General features: G+C 38.7%; 1 protein-coding gene across 1 annotated transcript in view; it reads left to right on the forward strand.

Annotated features, from left to right (window-relative positions):
• The first annotated feature begins 1,175 nt into the window (after positions 1–1,175).
• The window catches only part of LOC131778691 (uncharacterized), a 24,926-nt gene continuing 2,615 nt past the window's right edge, over positions 1,176–23,486 (forward strand). Inside the window, exons 1-26 of the mRNA XM_059095095.2 lie at positions 1,176–1,421; positions 1,930–2,880; positions 3,007–3,174; positions 3,359–3,532; positions 3,745–3,954; positions 4,423–5,091; positions 5,620–5,766; positions 6,166–6,408; positions 7,004–7,176; positions 7,810–8,197; positions 8,634–8,855; positions 9,278–9,442; positions 9,667–10,445; positions 10,643–11,125; positions 11,599–12,082; positions 13,779–14,780; positions 16,500–16,667; positions 16,928–17,083; positions 17,626–17,838; positions 18,236–18,922; positions 19,420–19,566; positions 19,685–19,973; positions 20,520–21,271; positions 21,492–21,734; positions 22,138–22,287; positions 22,685–23,486. The exon at positions 22,685–23,486 is cut by the window's right edge and continues 454 nt beyond it. Coding sequence (XP_058951078.2) covers positions 2,007–2,880; positions 3,007–3,174; positions 3,359–3,532; positions 3,745–3,954; positions 4,423–5,091; positions 5,620–5,766; positions 6,166–6,408; positions 7,004–7,176; positions 7,810–8,197; positions 8,634–8,855; positions 9,278–9,442; positions 9,667–10,445; positions 10,643–11,125; positions 11,599–12,082; positions 13,779–14,780; positions 16,500–16,667; positions 16,928–17,083; positions 17,626–17,838; positions 18,236–18,922; positions 19,420–19,566; positions 19,685–19,973; positions 20,520–21,271; positions 21,492–21,734; positions 22,138–22,287; positions 22,685–23,486 — 9,788 coding nt within the window. The 5' untranslated portion in view covers positions 1,176–1,421; positions 1,930–2,006. The remainder of the gene's footprint in view (positions 1,422–1,929; positions 2,881–3,006; positions 3,175–3,358; positions 3,533–3,744; positions 3,955–4,422; positions 5,092–5,619; positions 5,767–6,165; positions 6,409–7,003; positions 7,177–7,809; positions 8,198–8,633; positions 8,856–9,277; positions 9,443–9,666; positions 10,446–10,642; positions 11,126–11,598; positions 12,083–13,778; positions 14,781–16,499; positions 16,668–16,927; positions 17,084–17,625; positions 17,839–18,235; positions 18,923–19,419; positions 19,567–19,684; positions 19,974–20,519; positions 21,272–21,491; positions 21,735–22,137; positions 22,288–22,684) is intronic.

Consider the following 23,486-nt stretch of genomic DNA (forward strand, 5'->3'; position numbering starts at 1 on the left):
GTGTGAAACAATATTTGATTCGTATTTTTATCAACGTTAAAATAACTTTACAAACGATCCCTTTTTGCTATTAATTTCGTGTTATAGGATTTGTCTTCAAATTGATGCGAACCAGGAGACATAGTAATACAAGAACGACAACGACAATGGTACTCAATTGAAAACCACTTCACATCACAACTGTTTCTTGCCACACTTCACCACAGCCTAGCTCTGCTCGAATCAATTTTCTGTGCGCATCCTTCAGGGCCGATCGCAATTCTGGTGAAATTTCCAGGTAGGCGGGGCCGAAGTATGGGAATCGGTTCAAAATGTAGGAGCGTTTTATACAATAAAATTTCGTTGTATATCTCGTCGACGGCAGTTTTTCTCCTTGATTGTTTGGGTCAGGGTACATCCAATTTTCCTCATGTGCGAGAATAATATCAAATAGAAGGGTATAACTGGACAAATTATAACATATCCAACGTCATAAACATATTTTGGCACCCCTTTGTTTTATGTTATGAGAGTTGAGTGTTTGCAGGAAGAAATGCGGTCGCTAGGCCGCAAAACGACATTACCATCAATCTGCTTCACGCTAATTGGGCAGCAATTTGTTAAAAAGATAAATAATGATTATCATAATAAACTTACCATCTTTCTTATTCTTTACAAAATAATGCTTTATATGGAAAGTTAAGAACGCGAGAGAAGATGAACTGAGCTGGTCATGAATTGCGATCGGAAAAACTGATCTTAAAAATTGCGTTTAAAGTTTCCCGAAAATTGAAAACAGGAAACTTATTCTTGCAGAATACGTTAAAACGGCCTTTCGCTCGAAACGAGGCACATCGACTAAGACTAATGCGTGGTGAATTTTATTCAATAAGAAAAGAGAAACAGAAAGCTTACTTTTTCTTTCTGAATTAAATAGAGTGTAAATTTATGAGTGAAAAGTTTGCTTATCATTATTCAACGTTTACTTTTTGCAGCTCAGTTAAGCCTGCATGTATACACCTCAAATAAAATTCACGATCTCTAAGTTGTAGCTCCCCCAGATTGAAAAGATTATCTTGGCTTCTTCTTTCTTTTAAAATATCCCATACCAGCCCATATGTAAAAGTTTTCTGGGGGTTTTAGTTTTCGAGGGGTCCTAGGTCCTATTAGGTCTTAGCTTTCGTGACACCCGAAAATGGCGGAAAATTTGAGTGTGCGCTGTGGCTCTGCAAGGGAACTTGGGGAGACAACACTCTTTGTAAGACTTAGTTATAGAAATTAATCTTAGAAAGTGATTTAGCTGTAAAATGAATATTCTTGAGCGAAATAATATATTGAACGTCGGTGACAAAATCGAGCGAAGGAAGTTAATTTGCTGGCCGAGCTCCAAGTACCTGTCGCACATAACCGCCGCGTCAAGCTGGTACGCCATGGAAATAAAGGTAAATATTTTCCACATGTCACAATACTTTCTAGTAAATTCTACTTACTGTTTTGTGATTAACCTTCTTGCGTTTGAACCATTACAATTTTAAAATTCAGAAAAGCGATCGTCATCCATTACTACACTTTGAGCTCAACTGCTATTACATTATTGAGCAGTCCAAGTTCTGTACTGTAGATATGAATGACAACAACAAATATTTAAAAATGTTTACAATTCTTAAATAAATAATCAGCATGATTTGCAATAAATGGAATACCATACTGGAGAATTCCCTGTCAATTTAGCCCTGTCATGCCAATGTTTAACGCGCTCTACTCGGTGTCATCTGAATTCAGCTGTTATTACCTTGACAGCCGCCATTACATAACATATTTAAGGAAGATTACTAGTTAGCATTTTTTCGCATTCGCTGAGAAGAAATAATTATTTCATAATGAAAAATTACATGCTATTTTATCTAGTGGTTATTTATTTCTTCTTGTATCTTATCAACACATCAACAGTTGCCACAACTTGTAAGTTTAATGGATGCTACGATTCTGGAAGGAATCCACGTCCTTGCATCGCAAGTCCAGTCAATATGGCCTACAAAAGGAATGTTTCATCAACAAATACATGTGGTAACCCAGCTAGTGGGTTCTGTGAGCTTGGCCCTGGACAAAAGTGCTTTGAGTGTGATGCTAATAAAACAGATAAAAGGCATTCTCCAGTATTCATAGTTGATAAGGAATTTGATACTCCATATTTCCTTGAAGATGTAACATGGTGGCAGTCTCAAACATGGTGGGACACAAACCAACTTGGAATGTCAAACCAGTTCAATCCTTTGAAGGTAAACATAACGCTGTCTTTTGGCAGAAGGTTCCACATATCTGGTGGTATCATAGTGAGATTTTACAATGAGAGACCAATGGCCATGTTTCTGGAAAAGTCAAGGGACTATGGTAAAACATGGAAAGTTTTACAGTACTTTGCTTTTAAGTGTCCCTTGTATTACAACATGGATGAAATGGAACCTGTTCCGAAGAACAATCTATTTGAAGCAACCTGCACTGAGGATTACAGTGGACAGTTCCCACCAAGATATGGAAAGGTGGAGTACAGATTTGATAAGCGCTATGATGACAGTTGTCGTTACTTTGATGAAGAGATCCAGAATTTCATGTTAGCAACAAATGTACGAGTCAGACTTGAATATCCTTACACAGATGGCCTTGAAAAAGTATTTCAGACTGAGGATGTACTCAACAAGTATTATTATGCAATCTCAGATATTGTAATAACAGGACGGTGTGACTGTAATGGGCATGCACAATATTGTACAGGACCACGCATGGAGGAAACATGTGAATGTGAGCATAATACAATGGGACAGGATTGTGAAATGTGCATACCAATGTTCAACAATCGTCCATGGATGCCAGCAAATGCGAGTCATGCAAATGAATGCAAAGGTGATCACCAATTAACTTTATTATTCAGAACAAATTTTCATTTCCCTTAGCATGCAAAATCTAAAAATAGATTTTTTACTGGTTATAAATTCATTGGCTAAATGTGTTTTATTTGGTTTGATGTAGAATGTGAATGTAATAACCATGGATTGTCCTGTATATACAATGATACTCTGGGCTATGGTGTTTGTACCAGTTGTCAACACAATACCAAAGGATTACAATGTGAAGCATGTTCACCAAAGTACTATAGGAATGCAAATGTGCCTTTACAAGATCTAAACATATGCATTGGTAAGATTAGCTGGCAAATTGATTTTAATTACAAGAATTAAGGACTTAGTTGTACTTGGCTTACAAGCTGGTTAAGATATTTTCATTAATGTGTTGCTTGAAACCAATAGGCTTGTTCATTTTAGATAAAAGCGCCTTTAATCCTAAGTTACAGTAACTGTTTCTTTTTTTTTTTTCTTTGCAGCTTGTAACTGTTTCCCAGAAGGTATTACAAATGATGGTACATGCCTACAGGAGGCAACACCCACGCAGGTGATTGGACAGTGCCGGTGTAAGGAGAATGTGTTTGGACGACAGTGTGATCAGTGTATTCCAGGATACTGGGGTTACAGAGGAAATCCAGCTGGTGAATGCAAAGGTCAACTTCCACAACATGCCTAAAAAGTCACAATTATTGAAATGTTTTGTCTAATGTATTATTCTTTTTGAGCACATTTGCTTTTTAAATCTAAGTTTAAGGGTTTTACTCTGACTTTTTTCTCTTTGAAGAACAATAATTTAAAACAAATGGCTTGGTTTGCAAGTCTCATAATTCTCAATACAAAGAATTTTTTGATTGTTTTGCTTCAGCCTGTGGATGTGATATCTTGGGAACAGTGAACAACACTTTACAGTGTGACCAGTATACTGGGGACTGTCCATGTAAGGAATCTGTACAGGGCAGGTACTGTGTGGAATGTAAAGATGGCTTTTACCTGTTTCCACTAACCAAGGATTCAGATTGTCTAAGGTGTCCCTGTGATTTAGGTGGGGCATTCCCTCGATGTGACAAATTGTCAGGTTGGTAACTTTCAAGTTCCTATCTTTTGAACAGTGATTAATGGTATGGCCCATTGGTATTTACTGTGATGTGAGTAGTCTTGAGTTGATATTTGGTTTAGAAACTTGTATCCCAAGTTTATAATTTTTAATCTTCATAATCCTGATAGATTAGTTTTTCCCTGGCAGAGAACTTCATGTGGAGCTTATTGTGTCGTAGTTTCTCCTTTCTGTAACTGCTGCATATTTTATGTTTGGAGTGATTTACTGAAACCTCAATCTTGAAGAACAAAATAATTTTGTTAGTCAGAAGTTCATTATTATCCAAACTGGTATGAATAGATTAAACATACCAGGGAGGAAACCCTGCTAGAATATCTTTTGTAATAAATTTAATGCAAAATCTTAAATTCCACCAGCAAAACTATTTAATTCAGATTTTTTTAACTTGAATTTTCACCTGGTCAGCACTTACATTTGATTTCTTAGGCACCTGTTCTTGCCGCCCTGGTGTAGAAGGAAGCGAGTGTGAAAGATCCCAGCAGGAACATTTCTATCCATCCTTGGACTTCATCCAGTTTGAACTAGAAGATATGCATGGTACCTTCACAACTTTGACTCCATCTGAGGGTTATGGAGTAGACTTCAGTGGGCATGGTTTTGCCATTCTCTATACGGGGCAATATGCCTACATTGATAATGCGAAAGTGTTAACCAGCCACCAGTTCTATGCAGTTCTTCGTTACAGTATCACCCAAAGTTGTACATTTGATTTTTCTGCGAAGCTTGTATTGGGCATCACAAGTACTGGCCAAAATACCAGCATTGAATTTGATCTTTTAATGGAGAAGCAACCAGAAAGATCAGGGAAAACATGGAGGTCACCTCAAACTGTAACACTATTGACTGGCAAAGTCTACAACCTCTCACTGACATATAACAGTACCAATGACATTGAGAACTGCTCTGTTCATGTTGACTCACTGGTCTTTCTTCCTGATGTAAATACTACCAGAGCTTATATCGAGTCAGAAAGAGACACTCAAGATCAGTTACATAGCTGTGCTCAAGCTTCTTTGTCTCTGGCAGCATCAGAGCCAGCTTACTGCAACAAACTGGTGTTTGCTGCAAGTACAGAAATCTATAATGGTACCTTGGGTAAGTTCATTTCCTCTCTTACTGACTTTTCTCCCTTCCCTTCATCAATTTCCTTCTCCTGTATTGGGAATAATTCACTCATGCCAATCTTTCACTTGAAAACAAGGCAGAAGCTGTACGTTTTGGTTAACAAAGGAAGAAGGTGCACATTAAATGAAATAATTTTAGTAATTTATCTCATTCTGTAGTCTCATGACTGAGCATGTAACAGTACATGTTGTTTTCTATGTGATAGATCAAATGCTCGTGCCGTGTGTCCATTGTGTTTAGGTTGATGGAAAATACTGAAACTTTTGCTTTTCTTATAGTTTCAAAAAATCACAACATATCAGCGAACAAGACTTTTACCCTACATTTTTAGGCATCTTAAGCAACATGTTTAATATAAAGAGGTAATTTTAACCATAGGACTTTCCCTTTTTAAAAGGGCCCTCTCTATCTATATTTATGAGAAGGCTGTTTCACTTCAAGAACATCACAGTCTGTTCAGATCTTGATTGTTGCTGTTTCATTTTTGTTGGATTTCAGCCTGCAGGTGTAATCCTGTTGGTAGTGTTAGTGGTACACAATGTACAGCTTATGGAGGCCAGTGTCAGTGTCACCCAGGAGTTGTGGGACGTATCTGTGACTCCTGTAATAATGGATACTATGGATTTTCTTCAACAGGATGTAAACGTAAGAAAACAGCTAACTTTTTGTACTTGTCACCATTAGAACACCACTAGATGCATGGAGTTAGATGAATCAGTTTGAAAAAAGATAGATACTTCCAATACATTAAAAACAATTCTTGTTCCTATTGGGTCTTCTCTCACCTCTTTGTTGATTGATAGCCTCTGCCAAGCTTTTTTGTCAATAACAGGTAATAAAAATAAGATTTAAAATTGTTGCTAGTTTGGATCTGTTCATTCTTTGTATCTTTTTGATTCCTCTTCCATTAATATCTTTTGTACTTGCTAAATAACTGTTTTTTGATAGGGGTAAATGTGAATGACCCTAAGCAATTTTTTAAGAGGTCTGGATAAGCTGTATCACAGTATACTTGTTACTAAAAAGTTAACTGTGTTTTTGCAGGTTGTCAGTGTTCTAATGCGGGGTCTTTGCATTTTGCCTGTCATTTGACAACTGGAAAGTGCCAGTGCAAGGCCAATGTTGAAGGACACAACTGTGACATCTGTAAAGATGGCTCATTTAATTTGGATAGTGCTAATGAGCAGGGATGTCTGTCTTGTTTTGGTTATGGCAGAGCGAGTAGTTGTAAATCAGCTAGTGGATTTGTTGCATCAGCCATATTAAATGAATTTGAAAATAAAACAGGTAATATCTGTGCTTTTGATTCTGCCACATTTTACACTAGCTAGTTTACATTACAAGCTATTCTTTAATAAATATCTAAAAGCATCACTTCAATCAATATTCTACTCAATCAATGTACCAAAAAAAAGCAAGCAAAAAAATGTTTCTTGGTACTTGTGACAGATGCAGTATTTGCAACCCTGGAAGAAATAATTGTCATGTAATGTAATAATGATGACATATATAAATAATGAAACAATTAGTTGTCAGTTGTAGTTCTGTCATTGGAAACAAAAGCTTATTATATCTAAATTAGCCCAGTTATTAGACAAGGTAGCTCATCTGAGGAAAAGGAATGGTATACAGTTGCTAGATTTTTGGGACCAACACTATTCTAAGGTAGCCTTGCATTTGACAATGCTGTCAGCTGTGCAGGCTAAATGGGAACATAGATGCAAACTGGCTACAATATTTCAAAGCATATAAGATGATGAAAATGCTTGGATCTTGTGTATGTTGCTAGATATGTATCCTTTGAAATAAAGTGGCTTAACGAAGCATTTGTTTTTCATGTTTGTTTCTTTAGAGAAAAGTATTCTAATTTCTTGTTTTTCAGAGTTTGATTGGGTGGTGGTAAACAGGACAGGTGATGTGATTCCATTTGTTGACTCAGCATCCAATGGCTTGGTTGTTACCTCTGTTCTTGTGCCACCTGTAATGTACATTAGTGCACCTTCCTTATTTCTTGGAACACAGTTCAGGTCATATGGCCAGAGACTACATGTCAAAGTAAGGATATCTAGGTGATTTAATTCACATGGGGAGGGCTATATAATAATATTTAGATGGCAAACTCTAACGTTAAGGAAGAGTGGCTCAACAAAAGTGACTATCATGCATGCATTTGGTGTACAATGGGTAAATTGTACCTGTCACATATCCAGTTTGTAATTTTGTTACTGGGGGCAAATAAAGAGTGAATTTTGGTCAAAGTAAATCTGCGTTTCATACAAGGTTAAAAGACAGTGTGGTTTGTGGTAAAATGTACCCTGAAAGTAGGTTTGATAAACCCTCTGAGATTAGGTACCCTGTGATATTGTTACAAAGATTACTCGGCTGCATTCACTTTCTTGGGGAAAATGGATGTGACAAATGGTTACATGTGAATTTGTTCAAAATTTGTTTCTTTTAGTTATGCCTATCTGTTGCTGAAATGCTCAGAGAACCTTGTTATTAAAATGAGAATTCATCATCAGTCAGTTTGCTTTTTACAGGGGGAGATAAGAAAACATTAGCAGCAATAATTTGTTCTTGATATTGGCATAGTTTTATGACATCTTCCACAGAAATCATGGCTGCTATGCATTCCCCACAAATCATTAAGATACTCTACATGTAAACGTTTGTTATTTTTTTTGACAGATAGACGTCAAAGATCCTGGTAATGGACAAAACCCGGCTGCAGCAGATGGAGATGTCATCCTGACCAGTGGCTCTAAAGAAGTGGCGCTCAACTTTATTCCCTCCCCCTCTCCTAACGTCTCGTCATATCACGTGATACTAGATGAAACACACGTGATTGATGGGCAGTCGGTATCATCACTGGAGTTCCAGTCCATTTTGGCTGGGCTGACATCTCTCAAGCTCCGTGCCTCGTATTTCCCACAGAGTACCGTGACTTTCAAGGAGGTAACTTTGGAGACTGCCGTGAATGAGCGAGGTATACCAGGTGAAGTTTCGGTTGGATTTGTAGAAAATGCTACGTGTCACACAAACTACTCAGGGCTATCGTGTGAATTGTGTGCGCCAGGTAAGTAGCAGAAGTATTTTTCTTTTAAATCAGTGTGAAAGGCTGTGTTGACGTTATAAATGTAATTAAAGACTTGAGTAATTCCTACCCGTTATATCTACCTACCGTTCCTACCTACTCTTTTCATCGACTTTAACTTTCTCTTATTGAACAGAGACAGGAGTCAAAGACTGAAACACTGAAGATTTAAGAGTCATTTGGTGGAAACATTACAATCCAACCAATAATGTTTATTTTCTCTCCTGAACCTACATTTAATCCACTCTTCATGAGTTTGTAGTGTAACAGAGCCTTAACTTGTTATACAGGCACTTGTTAGCTTTGAATAACTAGCCTTGATCATTTTACATTAAGAAACATTGATACAAAAAACTTCCATTACATATTTATAATACTCACCGGTATTGTTTTTGTTTTTTCTTTGTTTTTTCCTTAGGGTACACTCGTGAGGTGAATGGAAGTGGGCCAAGTGGCCGTTGTGTTCTTTGTTCCTGTAATAACCGGAGTACAGAATGTGACAGGGAGACTGGGGCGTGCACCAACTGTCAAGTGGGTACCTATGGTGACCGCTGCCATTTGTGTACAAATAATGTGCTGGGACCAGAATGCACTCAGTGTGGGCCTGGCTATTGGGGACTGTCAGAAAATGGTTGCAGAGGTACCAAAGGGTACTCTTTACACATGTTGGTTGCTTATCTGGCGTAGCATCCCGTGATATTTTTGCTGAATAATAAGTAGTTACCTGTGCATGTCTCTAGCTAGTCTTTGAGCTTAAGCTGATTCAACGGAAATGATGAGCAATTTGAATTAACTTATTTGAATCCAAGTGATATACCAGTTTGTTCTTCACCATTTTTAAGCATTTTACACATATCCACTTTCTGTGTTGAACACTCTTATCAACCTTACCAAGAAGACGTTTGAAAATCAAAGTTAATTGAGTTAAAAATTGTTGGTTTGCCTGCCAGTGCATTATTAACTAGTATAGTTTCAAGGCGTTACAAACTTTCTAAATGTAATGTTTCGTCACACCAAAAATTACATTTAAGTTGTCACTCATTCTCAGTGTATATTCTTTAGCCTGTGATTGTCACCCTGTTGGAACTGCCTTTGGAAACACAACCTTATGCGACCAAGTGACTGGTCAATGTGAGTGTAACACAACAGCTAGAATAGGGGGCAGGCGCTGTGACAGGTGTATGGAAAATAGCTGGAATACTTCAGACAGTTTGTTCAGCTGTAGAGGTAAAGAGCGTCTTGGAACTTTATATTCTGTTCCATCATTCGAAATTATTTTGTTTCTTTCTGCTATAATTCGACTGACTTTTTACATCTGAATAAAGGGGGTAAGTTTCTAACGCTCGAAAAATCAGCTTTAAAACTCTTTATGGTGGCCTATTTACGTTATCAACTCAGTTGATAATTCTAAGTTACATTGAATTTTTACTTCATTAATGTCACTTTTTCAGAATGTTCCTCCTGTTACTCTTCTATCCAAGAGGATGTGAATGTTGTTCGCACCCGGCTCCTAGACATAGAAGATGATCTCTCGGCTCTTATGAAACATCCTGCATTACTTCACAATCTCACATTTGTGGAGCGATTGCACCAGCTGGTCACGGAAGTCAGCGTACTTACCCAAACAATCAGCAGAGCATTGGAGATAGAAGGAAATTTAACATCTCAGTGGCTAACGTTTGCAGTTGCATGCCACGACTTGAGTACCAACCTAAACCACACTGAGACAACTTATGTGAATCACACACTTTATTATGCAGCTGTAGTGGATGCCAATAGAAAAGAAATCGAAAGCACTGTTACGCAGATTCGTGATGTAGTCAGGGAGGCAGCCCGCTTATTGGGAACTCCTATGAGACACAAACTAGAACAGAACGAAGTGTTGTCCAGATCCCTGGCGCTCGTAGCAAAGGAGTTGATAGGTGTCGCAGAAGGTGTGATTGAACATAAAAATCGCACCGTCGCAATTAATGGGACAATTTTTGCGCGTGTAGAATCCGCATTGGAGACAGCAAGCAATGCTACTGAAAAAGCACAAGATGCGAATTCTACCCAGGTTCAACTGACTAATCTGCTGCAGCCACTGTATGAAAACGTATCAGCAGCAAATACTCTTGGAGAGCAAACAGTGGCATTGGTGTTAAGCAAACTCACCAGTGCTAGTAAAGCGTATAATGACAGTGAAACAATGATAGCCGAGGCTAGTCAACCAAACCCTAACAGGAGCAGTGTAAGTTTACTGTATTAACGTGAGTACTTTAGTAAGTCAAATATAGATGTACCGAAAAATCCGTTATATCAAATATGATCGAAAAACTAGATTCACTTTCTCATTCGTCGCTTTAGTTGGGATTGACTACGTATCACGAGAGAAGACCTTGGTGGAAATGGATACTGAATTACATGTGATTATTTTGATAAATATAGGTGTTACAAGATTTGAAAAGAAAGACAATTGAGGCAAGAAATCTGGCAGCGCATTTCCTCAATCAAACCAGCGAACTATATCATTCCAGTGCGGCTGTGGCTGGTCAGGTTCACGCTGCCATAGAAAGATCGGTACATCTGGAAGAGGAAGTACAAAACGTGTTGTTAAATGGTACACAGCTTCTACAGAGATCCCAGGCTGCATTAAGTTCCACACAGGCTTCTGTCTCAAGAGCTAACAAGGTGCATGAACATGCGAAGAGAATGTTGAATGTCGCGAGCAACTTTGAAGCTGAATCTCGTCAGGTCCAGGCCTCTGCCAACAGGTCCTTGTTAACTGTTTCCTCCGCTCGCACCAACGCTCACGACATTTTAAGGAATGTTTTTGCAGTGAATGAATCTTCTGCAAACTCGCTGAAAACGGCTGAGGAGGCTCTGCAACTTGGAGACGTGGTTGATAAATCTTCTGCTTCCGAAAAGCAGGTATGCTCCCTGTTAGTTTGTCATGATGTAATTGGTGAGTAAAGTATTGTATTTTCGACCCCAACAATTATTTTAATGAACACACAGCGTACAAGTTGTTTCGTGATAGTTTGAATATTGTCTTCTAACCAACAACAATAGACGTTAGAGTGGTAAGCAGTGAAGGAAGTTACATCAAGAATTTTTGTCTCCAGCTATTCTGTGGCGATTTTTTTGTCGGTAATCATATGGTTGAAGCTCACTGATTAAATCAAACTCAGTGTGTAATGGCTGGAACTCTACTCCATACCAAACCTGTAGCAGTATGCAATCGCCTTACTACCGCTAACCTAAAAAACACGTGAAAAGGATGCTTGTTCTTAAGGCTGATAACTTAGTTTGTGTACGCGTTTAGTAACAGAAATGGATACCTGTAAACTTTTTGGTTTTCAACCAGTGGAGTAATCAATTTTTACTTTTTGTGGCTTACAAAGGTCGTGAAGAAGGCTCTCCGCCTGGCGTATAAATTGTGGAACGAGACAACTGGAGTGAACATGGTAGGTAACGCTACTATGGAAGACTTCATGGCTCGAAATATAGAACCCATCCAGAACCTCTGTCAAAACCTGTCGACAAAAGCCTCCAACTTGTCAAACAATGGCCACATTATTCTTCATAGAGCTGCTCATACAAACGCTACTGTGCATCAACTAATTATTTTGATTAGACGCGTGATGAATGAAAGCTCTGGTTTGCCTCGAGTCAGAGTGGACGATCTGCCCACTCTCAGGGAGGGGGTGAATTCAGCCCGACAGCAATTTGACGGGCTTCAACTCCAGCCCCAGTTAGAGGAGTTAAAAAGAGAGCTTCAACTACAGAAGACAAAGATGGCAATTTATAAAAAGCGGATTCACCAGCTTCGGTCTGATATTCAGAAATATAAGGATTTAGTAAGGTCTCTACCTTCCTTTATGCTTTGCTAACTTTGCTAATAGAGAGGAGCTGAAAAACTAGATTATGTAACCAAACATCCATGGGACATTGCGGACAGTCACAAGGCCTTACGCAAGCCCTTTTGGTATTGAGTAACACAACTTTACTGATCAGACCACTTCAGCACAGCCTGGAGAGATTTTTCAGGTTTTCTTTCTTTTTGACTGTGTCAAAACAACACATCAAGACTTAAACTGAGACATGGAGTATCTTTGTAGCCGGTTAACTACAAAGTTTTATGGCCAGTTTTTCGGTCTTTGGCCCTTGATGTAATTAAGACTGCTTACAAGTTCCGCAGGCTGTTCGACTAAGGGCCTGTTTACATGGAGGTGGGGGACCCCAGGTAGGTGAGGTAACCGAGCGAGGTTAAGTATGTGCTAATTACAGACAGTGTAAGTCAGTAAAAAGCTCCTTAAAGATTCCAATCAAGATTGTTTGCTTTTAACTCTCGATCCGGAAAAGAGGTCTGTTAATTCAGTTATTCGGTGTTGGCATCCTCGTTATGGAAATTAAAGAACTCAAAATTCGAGGTCTTACAAGGGATAACCGTGAGAATGCGATTCTTCGTGATCAGTTGTAGCAGGGTGCAGGCGTTCAATTTGTAAACATGACTCTGTTAAAATGGGTCGCAAGCGTGGCGCAGAACATAGAAAGAAGTGAGGTTTGCAACAGGTCTGTGCTACCGTCATGCCCCGTTTACAAACTGAACGCCTGTAAATACAATTGAAATTAGTTAGTATCATTTTGATAATGCTAATGTTGCTAATATTTGTTAATGATTTGGCGTATGTCAGAGAGTAATTTATCAAAAGTTGCGTCATTACTGGGTACTAAGATCCACCAACAGCTGTATTCCACTGTAGGTATCTGTGGTCCCTCAATAAAAGATGTGTTCTCTGACCGTCCTGATCGAAGATTTTTTCTGTTCCAAGATCAGTTTGAAATTACCTTACAACCTGATAGCGAGATACCAAATTTGATTATACAGGGAATCAGTGAGAAAAAAAGAAGTAAATGTGGTGACTCTTGCTTTGAAGAAAATATCCAGGGCCGACTGAAAAATTAAGCGGTAGGATTACATGATTCAACCCCTGGAAACGAACTTTGATAAGAATGCGACGAAGGAAGTTCATTGTTCCTTTTGAGGAAAGGTCAGTAAACTTTATGGAGAAAAGTGCTTTTTGTTGTTAAGTCTTTAATTTTACTTTTGCTCATCAACATCATTTGATTTATGAATAAAATGCTATATTTTTGCAGAACTCATAGATCACTGGCTCCTGTGTCACCATTTCGGCGATACGTTGTTTTAGAGAGATGGCCTATGTTTGCCCAGTGCTGCCGTGCAGCCGATTAGAAGAGAAGAACTTTAAAATTCAATATTGCTGTGATTCACCACCATTACTTCGGCGGAAAACTGTCGATGAATTGTAGCTTGCGCAACGTTATCCAATGTGTGGCTTATGTAAACTTTCTGTCTTCTGTTTTTGAAAGTTGAGGTCATTCAAATAGTGCATCGCGTATCATAGCAACGCTTTTCTAACAAAAGGAGCAACTCGGGAATGCGCTCCTTTATTCGTTTTAAAAGCTTAGCTTTAACAACAACTTCGTTACTTTTGCGAGAAATATTAGTCAGTCAATTTGATCAGCCACATTCGATTTCATCGAGAACTAGCTAATTGAGCCACATCGGACTTGAAAATCGTCGAATCGGAGGTGATCATGACTCTAATGAAACACATCGCGACCATATGTTCGATCCTGGCGGCGTTTTTTGCGGAGGTGGCTTGTGAATGTTCGATGGCAAACGTATGTGTCCCTGGGCCTGTGAATGCAGCCCGGTTAGTGAAACACACTGTGAAAGCCACAAGTACGTGCGGAAATCCACCGGCCTATTACTGCCATTTCGAACCCTTGAACGGAGATTGCACCTTATGTAGCGGCACTAACCATTCGGTGGACAAGATGACCGATGGTGACTTAGAAACGAGCTGGCAATCAGTAACTTGGTGGGAATGGTACAAGAATAACAACAACACAAACAAACCATTCGTGGTAGATGTTACTCTTTCCTTCAACAAGAGTTATGCTATCACAGGAGAAATTCGTATTACTTTTAACTCTCCTCGACCGTTTAAAATGATTCTGGAAAAGTCTGCGGATAAAGGATTAACGTGGACACCTTTGCAATACTACGCCGACGACTGCCAGGAGAAATTCAACTTATCTAACACGCCTGTCGAAAGCATAACAAAGGGTAACTTTGGTATTCAATGTGTGCAAGACTACAGCTTTGCAACGCCTCAAAAAGGCGGCCAGGTGCTGTTTGACTTTTTGAGACGTTACGAGAAAGCTGACTTCTGGAACGGAACACTGCAAGAATACTTCACGATTACGGATCTTCGGTTGCGATTGTTGTATCCTGGTACAGATGGACTGGAGAATGTTGATAATGTAGTCGAAAACATCTTTAATCAGTACTTTTATTCAATCGCAGATATTAGAGTGAATGCCCGATGTCAGTGCCACGGGCACGCAGAGTACTGCGATTTCCCGTATACGAATGGATCACTTTGTGATTGTCTACACAATACAGCGGGTGAAGATTGTGAGAGGTGTAAACCACTCTTCAACAATCAAGCCTGGAGGCCGGCATACTCAAACAGCGAACCTAATCCGTGCGAAGGTAAGTGCACAGAAATAATACTTGAATATTGTATTGTTCTTCTCGCCTTATTGCTGTGGGATACACAGGTATTTCCTCTAGTTTGCGAGCTATGCGTAAATCGGACCAAATCCCTATTATAACGTGAACTTTTCATAATTAACATCGTTGCGTCCATGTTTATAACTTCGAGACATGATTAGAAAAAATGGTTACGTGTTCCTTGACAATTTTCGCTGGAAACAATCGGCTCCCAGCTGATCAAGTGAAGGGAGCCGCGGTGCTTTCTCTTGAGATTGCTTAAACAACTTTGTTGTCTAAACCCCATGGGAGTTTAGAATGATTGATGTTATTTCACACAAAATTTAAATTGTAGGAGCAGGTAGACACATTGAACCAGGCTTTCATGAACGAGAACCTTCTATCCCGTGAATAACATGTGTACTACCTCGAGTAACATGCAATTTTTATTCGAGGCCATTAGTTATACCATACTGTTTAGATAATTCTTATTGGTAAATCAAGCTCTCTATTGATGGAAAGCAGTACGCGTCTACCAGAAAGGTGTTAATTTCACCGTTACTGATGGAAACCGATAATGCTCTACATTAACAAATAAAGCTGGTAATCTTGTAGAAAAGGAAATATATGTTTGTTTTGATCTCTATGTGAGTGGAGTCTCCGTGGAGTACAAGAGTACTATCCTGGACTACTCAGAATAATTTTTAATTGTGATTGTAATGGAGTAACCGTTACCAAGAGCAGTTAATGATATACAAACGATTTACTTATTTCAGCGAGGTTTTGTGGTAGAAACGGGCGAAAAAAATCACAAACTGAATGGTGGTATTGGCATCGTGCGTAATATTGCATTTTGAAGTGTTGAATAAATGTGTCACACAAAAATTTTACTTATGTAAATTTGGCCCTAAGAAACATCTTATATAATTTTTCCTCATAAATCAGGATTTATCTTTACTCAGGCAGTACATTTTCTTCAAAATATAAATAAACAAATATATTTATATTTAATATAAGTATTTATGTCAAAGTAGTGATGGTTACTGTACATCTGTTTTGTGTTCAAGGCTTTCACTTGCAGTTTAACATGGACTCTTCATAGTCTTAATGTCAATGGAATATCTAGTTACAGTGGACTCTGTTATTGTGGACACCTAGAAGGGGAGATTTAGTGTTGGTACTGGCAAGAAACCATAATGGGGGGGTTCAAGAGAAGAAAAATTGGTTTGTCTCTAAACAAATGAGATAATATGTAACTACTCAAACATTAAGTTTCTCATGTGACCTCATGAACTGGAAAAAGATTTGGTTGCAAGCATGAAATTCTCATGTTTGCACCCAATTGAAGAATGGTTTCTTTATTTTCCTCTATTGTAATGTTGCATTATGTTATGTGAGTTAGGATTTTTAAGTGTATACTATAGCAAGAGAAAAATAAGTGAAATGTCATGCTTGGGGCACATAAGTGTCCACATTTCTTTAATAGCAAGACTCTGTAATAAGGGGGTTTTGTTTTAATTGTTTGTTTGTGTGTTTTGCCGGGGAGCTGGCTCTTGCCCAAAATGGCAGGGTGTCCATAATAGTGAGTAGAACAATGCAAGAGTCAACTGTAGAGCAAAAATATACATTAATACCAGTTCACAGTTCTACTAAGTCAGACCAGGTATTAGTCATCTTATCATGATGTTTGTTAATTGATCATTTGTGTTGCTCTTTCAGAATGTTTGTGTTACGATCATGCTGATAGTTGTCACTACAACAAAACCCTTAATCATGGTATCTGTGACGACTGTTACCATAACACCACAGGGATGTTTTGTGAACGTTGTCGTGAAAAGTTTTATCGCAATATGAGCAAGCCACTAAATGATCCTGAAGTGTGCCTACGTAAGTACTGAAAAGTTAGTGCCTAGTGATATAACTGTATGATATTGGCATGGAAACCTGCAAAGGTACTTCTGGATTTTGATGTAGTTGATGCCATAGGAGGCAAGTTGAACCCACTGACTAAGCTATGGGGTTTTCTATTGATACTAGTGTACTTTAAGTTTATTTTCCAGGAAATTAATAACTTATTTTACATATACAATCGACTTGCATAAGTTAGATTGACATGTCAATTCTGTGCTATCTTTTGGGAATTTCAGCTTGTGACTGCTTCATGTTTGGAATTGTCAACAATGGAACATGTAATCAGACAACAGGACAATGCAAATGCAAGCAAAATGTGACAGGTCGGCAGTGTGATCATTGTGCGGACACCTTTTGGGGTTTTGAACTACCCCTATTAGGGGATTGTAGAGGTAAGTGATTTATGCTAATCCACTTGAGTTGTGTTCACACACGGCTAGATTTATCCTTGTAAATATTATTTTAATCAGAGTAAGAACGCAAAGGATGCATTCCTGATGGTAATAAAGTACATGTTCTGTAAAAATTATCTTTAGGGCACGTAACTTTTTTCAAAAAGCTTTTTGTTAATTCTCTGTGACAAAGTTCCTTAAAATTCTTAAGGGAAGTCATGAATAAATTGTTGGCAATTTAGTCTTACAACGATCACAGGCTGTAGTCTTGGTGATGAAGTGACATTCAGTTACTAGGTCCTTTGATTTGAAAATCTCTCATAATGTTTCACAAAATAATAATGAGTAATGAGCAACTATTGCAACCATTAGACTTAGGAAAAGGGTTGAAATAGTGTGATGGTGAAGAAAGTGCAGTATTTTGCAGCTGTCATCTGCAGGAAAACATACACTGTAGTATTTGGTGCTTAACAATCATTACCAACTCCAATGGTTCAACCTGTTATCCTCCTTTCATTTTGTCATTTTGGCTTTTATCGTAGAGTGCAGTTGTAATGGTAATGGAACAGTGAATGGAAGCTTAAGCTGTAATCAGATATTAGGGGAGTGTCCATGCAAGAATAATATTCATCAACGTACTTGCTCAGAGTGCAAAGATGGTTATTACTCATTTCCAAAAGCCATTGAAAGTGACTGTCTTCAGTGTGACTGTGACTATGGTGGAAGTGTACAGGAGATCTGTGAAAAAATGAATGGTTAGTGTCAATGATTAGACAAAATTTTGGTGCAGCATTTAATTTTGTTTTATAGGCTTCAAACTTGAACTATGTCTTACTGAATCTATCCTCTCAAGATGCAATATGCTCTCCTCAATTCACGCTGAAAAAGAAACTGAACTATTTTTTTCTTTTTCATATCAATGTTTTACCCCATCTTGCCTATGTATAATTAGACATATACAAATTTTACAAACCCAATGTCTTGGAAGAACTGAAATTGCCTCCTAGAAGTGAAATTTGATAAGAAAATCGACATTTAGTTTTCAGTAAGTCATGGACTTTCCATAGTGTGAAGTTAGAACTGAAGCAATATTTTATTATTCTTATTAACCTCTTTATAGGCTGAAAAATTAACTTACATCTTATTTTCCAGGAACTTGCCTTTGTCGAAGCCATATTGAAGGAGAACGGTGTACTGCAGTTAGAGCAGGGTTTTATGTTGCTTCCTTTGACCACCTGAAATATGAAGCTGAAGATGCTATGGGCAATTATGAGGCCACCTCTAATTTCACTGGGGTGGACCAGGAATTTACTGGAAGGGGCTATGGAAAAATTGGATTCAACCAATTTATTTCTTTCAACGTCAACTTATCCACAAGCTTCAGGGACTTCTACATAGTTATTCGCTACACCCACACTGAGAAAGCCAACTTATCACTTCTACTCTCTATTAGTTCTTGCAATGAAAAAAATTGCTCTGAGTCAAATAATTTTTCGATCTCAGATGTGCCTTATGGAGTTGGATTAGCTTGGATATCAGAGGAGGCTGTGTCTTTTGTAAGAGGCCAAGTGTATCATTTGAACTTGAGCTATGTCAGTGGAATGTACCAAAACACATCCATTGAAATAGACTCTTTAATTTTACTTCCGAATGTGAGAGATGTTAGGATTTATGAGATTGCTAACAGATATGGTTCTGTTCATGGCATGGCACTGCAACAGATTGAAAATTGCTGGAACAAATCCACCACCATATCTGGGTCTCAAAGTGGTTTTGACACAGCAGTATGTCAAAATGTTACCTTCTCTGCAATGGCTGAAGTGTTTGATGGAGCTATTGGTAAGTGGTGTTAGGGATAATTTAAGTCAATTATTGTAATTAGAGAATTTTGATTTCTGGATAATTTTTGTTGAGGTGTGACACTGGCAGTTGTCTCAACACTGGCCAAGAAGGCAGTTGATCACATTGACAGTTCACATGGAGAGGGTACCAGTCTCCTGTCTTTGCAAGTTGAAAACTTGTTATTATCTAACAAATATTTTAAAGTACACAGCTGTATAAACATGAACCATGATGAATGAAATGGTCTCATCCCACCTTCTCTCAAGGTTTAATGTAAATGGAAGAAGCTCATAGAGACCATGTGTATGACTAGCACTGTAGTTTCCAGGATGTTTATCATTATGGTATACTTCCTATTTTTTCTTGTTAATACTTTTGTTGGTACATTTTACATGTACTTCTGAGCAGGTTGTTTTTTTAAACTGATTTTAAACATATATCACTTGATTTGAGTGACCACATTTTAACTCATGTTTTTTTGTTTGTTTTTATAGCTTGTTCTTGTAACAGTACTGGCACTAAAAATGGTACCACCTGTCACAAGCAAGGAGGTCAGTGTCACTGCAAGCCAGGAGTGACAGGACATGCATGTGATCGTTGCAAACCAGGATATTTTAACTTTACTGGAAGTGGATGTACAGGTATGTACAGCAAAATGATAGAGAACTTATGAAATGAGACTGTTCATGCCTTCATGCTTAGTTCTGATTCAAATGGAAGCCATTGAAACAAGATAACATCATCTCTGTTTCCTCTCAGCTTGTGGATGCAGTGGTGTGGGCTCATCAGATCTGGTCTGTGATCCTGTATCTGGTCAATGTCCATGTAGGCCCGGTGTTGTAACAAGGACATGCAGCAGGTGCAATGCAACCTACTATGGTTTTCAATCAGGACAGGGCTGTGTTGAGTGTAAATGTAATGCAAGTGGTTCTTCAGACCTGCAGTGTGATGATGTTAGTGGTGTGTGCCCATGTAAGAACAGCACCACTGGGTCAAAATGTGACATGTGTCGTAAAAACTTCTTCAATTTCACATCAGAGGGATGCCAGTGAGTATGCATGTTTTGCAAACAATCCATAGCTAAATGTAACATTGTAAACAGTGGGTTACCTTTGCATGTAAAATGTATTTGTTTTTCATGCCTTTGCTGGATGCTGCATATACAGATAGGCAAAGTCAGATAATTGCTATTGTTTAGGAATGTGTTTTGGTGTAAAAGACTTCCTCCCTACTTAAACTTCTAGCAGACTGCTTTGTGTAATCTAGTTTCAACCGAAATCAAAAGAGGCTTTGTAACAGGCATTTTAATTTCCCTTAACTGATTTTAAGACCTTCAATAGCTTTCAGTGTGTGCCTTAGGGCAGGGAAAAATAAAGAAAGGTTGTTTTTGAAGGGATGGAGGCTAGTTTAGATAAATATTGGTACAAGCACTCAAACATGTAAGACAAAGTCCAGCCTTGTTTGTTGAGTTATCATTATCCTTTAGTAAAAGCTGTGACAAATGGATGTACATGGATTGCAAGCTGGTGATAGTTATACCGTACACAGACAAGATTTTTTTCTTAAGCCAATCCATTATTGTTTTCCTTTACAGACCATGTAACTGCCATGAGGGTGGTTCCAGCTCAATGCAGTGCCATCTTAACACAGGGATCTGTAAATGCAAAGCCAATGCCGAAGGAGAAAAGTGTGAGAGATGCAAAAATGGAACTTACAATAGTGACCCACAAAATCCAGATGGATGCTCTCCATGTTTCTGTTTTGATCGATCCAATGTTTGTTCCTCTGCTGTTGGCTTTATTAAAGATTATATTATGGTCAACTTCTCAACACTGAATCACGTTAATAAACCAGGAAATCTGCACGTGCTATCGGAAAATAATGGTAATACCTTTAAAATTGATTTTCCATCCAACAGCAATGTGACAGTTATTGTTAAGAATAATTTTCAGGGAAACCAACTTTCTTCTTACAGTCAGTTATTCATAATTGACTATGTTGAGGCTGAAAGTTTAAATGCTTCTTGGATCATCACACTGAAAAACACTCTGGATCGTGAAGCGCGCTTCAGCATAGTGTCTTCTCTTTCCTCGTCAAAAAAGGAATATCACGCACTTCTTCATGAACGTAACACCCTCAACAACTTATCTGCTTTTGACTTACAAAGTATCCTAGTGGATATCGATTCTGTTGAAATACAAGGACGTTTCATAGCCAATGGCTCTGTTACAATAGCTGCAAAGATGGTTACTGCTACCAGAGGTGTTGGAGAAGAAGTAAGATATGTTGAAAACTGCACCTGCCCCTACAATTACACAGAGTTGTCATGTGGATATTGCAATTCAGGTAAGGTACTACCACAGTCACTGGTAATTCTGAAATAGCAGTTTAAAAATGGGATTAGCTGAGACGGAAATACTTAGAAAAGAGAAAGACGATCGAGGGCCAAGTAAGACTTGTCCTTCCATGAATATGGACAACGAATATGGGAGACTGAAAAAGGATAGTTGCTTGTCGAAAGCATCAAAACTGGTTTTGAAGTTTATTTATAATTCTTTTTTTCAAGGATTTACTCGCCGACCTCCTAACCCGAGTCACTCGTCAAGAGTGTTCAGCTCGTGCGTGCTGTGTTCATGCACTGGTCGTTCAAAGGAGTGTTTCCCTGAGAATGGCACGTGTTACAACTGTCGCATGGGATCTGAGGGTGAGCACTGTGAGAGGTGTCAACCTAGTGTGGATAACACTACCGACTGCAGACGCTGTGTACCTGGTTATTTTGGATTGACCCCTTCGTCTGGTGGCTGTCGAGGTAACACATCTTATATTATAAGCTTATTTAAGCGGAAACAAATTTTCAAACAAACGGAGTTCTCCTCTGTGTATTTGTTTTGTTTCCGTCCTCTTTTATGTCTCCTGCATGCTCTTTTTAGTCTATCTGAAGACCAGCATTATTCTTGATACCTGTAGGTCATATGCGGTGCTAACCGAGTAAGTGCACAAACACACTAAAAATTACTCCCATGTAAAGGCTCCTACAATAACTTAACATTAGAAGAACTAAAGTATTGTAAACGATTTTCATAAAATTTCACCGTATTTTCCAATCCAGGCAGGATAAACACATGAAATGTCAGGCTTTATTCTAAATCTAATAACTAAAGCTGTTTCCAAAGGTGTGCTTAAAATTTTTTTTCTGTTTTGTCATGTTTCAGACTGTGACTGTGTTGAACCCAACACACTGTACGGAAATAGTACTGTATGTAATGAGACAACCGGCCAGTGCACATGCAAGCCAAGAATTGGTGGACGGCGATGTGACCGGTGCCATGAGAACGCCTACAACACGAGCAGAGGATGTGTTGGTAAGTGTGCAAAGAAACTGATAGCTACGTATTACAGGTTCATTATCATTACCATCGTCATCAGCACTGCTGGTAATATCCTTTCCAGCTTTAATAGATGATGTGTCGGTCACCAGATAATCGTGCTTGAAATGATTCAATTTATAACAACTAAGTAACTTCTCTATAAGTTAGTTTGGCATCAGCTGGGGTATGCGGGTATTAATTGCGTTGACGGAAGTTTTTACCCTCTAGCGTCGATTGCTCCGACAAAGGGCTACTTTTTCTATTCTGTAATAACTTGGCGAACGCAAGCAACAAGAAGCTGAGTTGGCGTGTGATAGTAAAAGAAATTTGAAAAGGGTTAATGTTACAGTGACTTTTATTTTACCTTGTGTGTTTTTTTCTCATTTCTCAGATTGTCCTGAGTGTTACCGTCTGATTTACGAGGATGTCAAGAAACTTCGAGTGAGTTTACTTGCCTTGGACGACACTATTGAGCGGCTTCGCAATGGAAATATCGGTGATGCTTCCTTCGCACATCGGCTTGACGAGTCTAACAAGGATGTCAGCAATTTGGTGGATGATGCAAAACTTTCTCGAGAAGTTGAGAATAACGTCACAAATCAAATTATGCAGCTAAATGAGTCTCTTAATCATCTAGAACAAGTCTTAATGCACGAGGTTACTCCTGGTGTCAACACACTATCAGATAACCTCACTGCTATGGAACGGAATAAGAACAAAACAGAGGAGCTAATCCAGCTGATAAAGGGAGCAGTTAACGACAGCTTTGATATTCTGAACATGTCTGTTGATTCCGCTGTCCGCAAGGCTGAGATTATCACCATTTATCTCAGTAAGCTGGTGCCCAGGTTCACTGCACTGGCAAACAATTTCACGGGAGCAGCCGCCAGTCAGAATGAAACAGCCTATGAGATCCAACATAAGGTTGATAACGCTAGTTCTCGGGCAGAGAAGGCTCAGCTAGTGGCCGTCAACACCATAACGGACCAAAAGGATCTTGATCTCTCCCTCCAGACTCTGAAAATGCATGGTGATGTCATACAAGCCTTGGGTGAATACGTGAATTCTACAGCTCATCAGCTGTTTGTGAATGCGTCGATGGTTTTGTCAGGAGCAAACAAGACTTTATCTGAGCTGATGCTACTGGATCCTGATAACAGAGAAGCGGTCGTTCAGATCGAGGAGGCAGCGAT

This window comes from Pocillopora verrucosa, chromosome 4 (assembly GCF_036669915.1).
Source record: "Pocillopora verrucosa isolate sample1 chromosome 4, ASM3666991v2, whole genome shotgun sequence".
In the NCBI taxonomy this organism is placed as follows: Eukaryota; Metazoa; Cnidaria; class Anthozoa; order Scleractinia; family Pocilloporidae; genus Pocillopora; species Pocillopora verrucosa.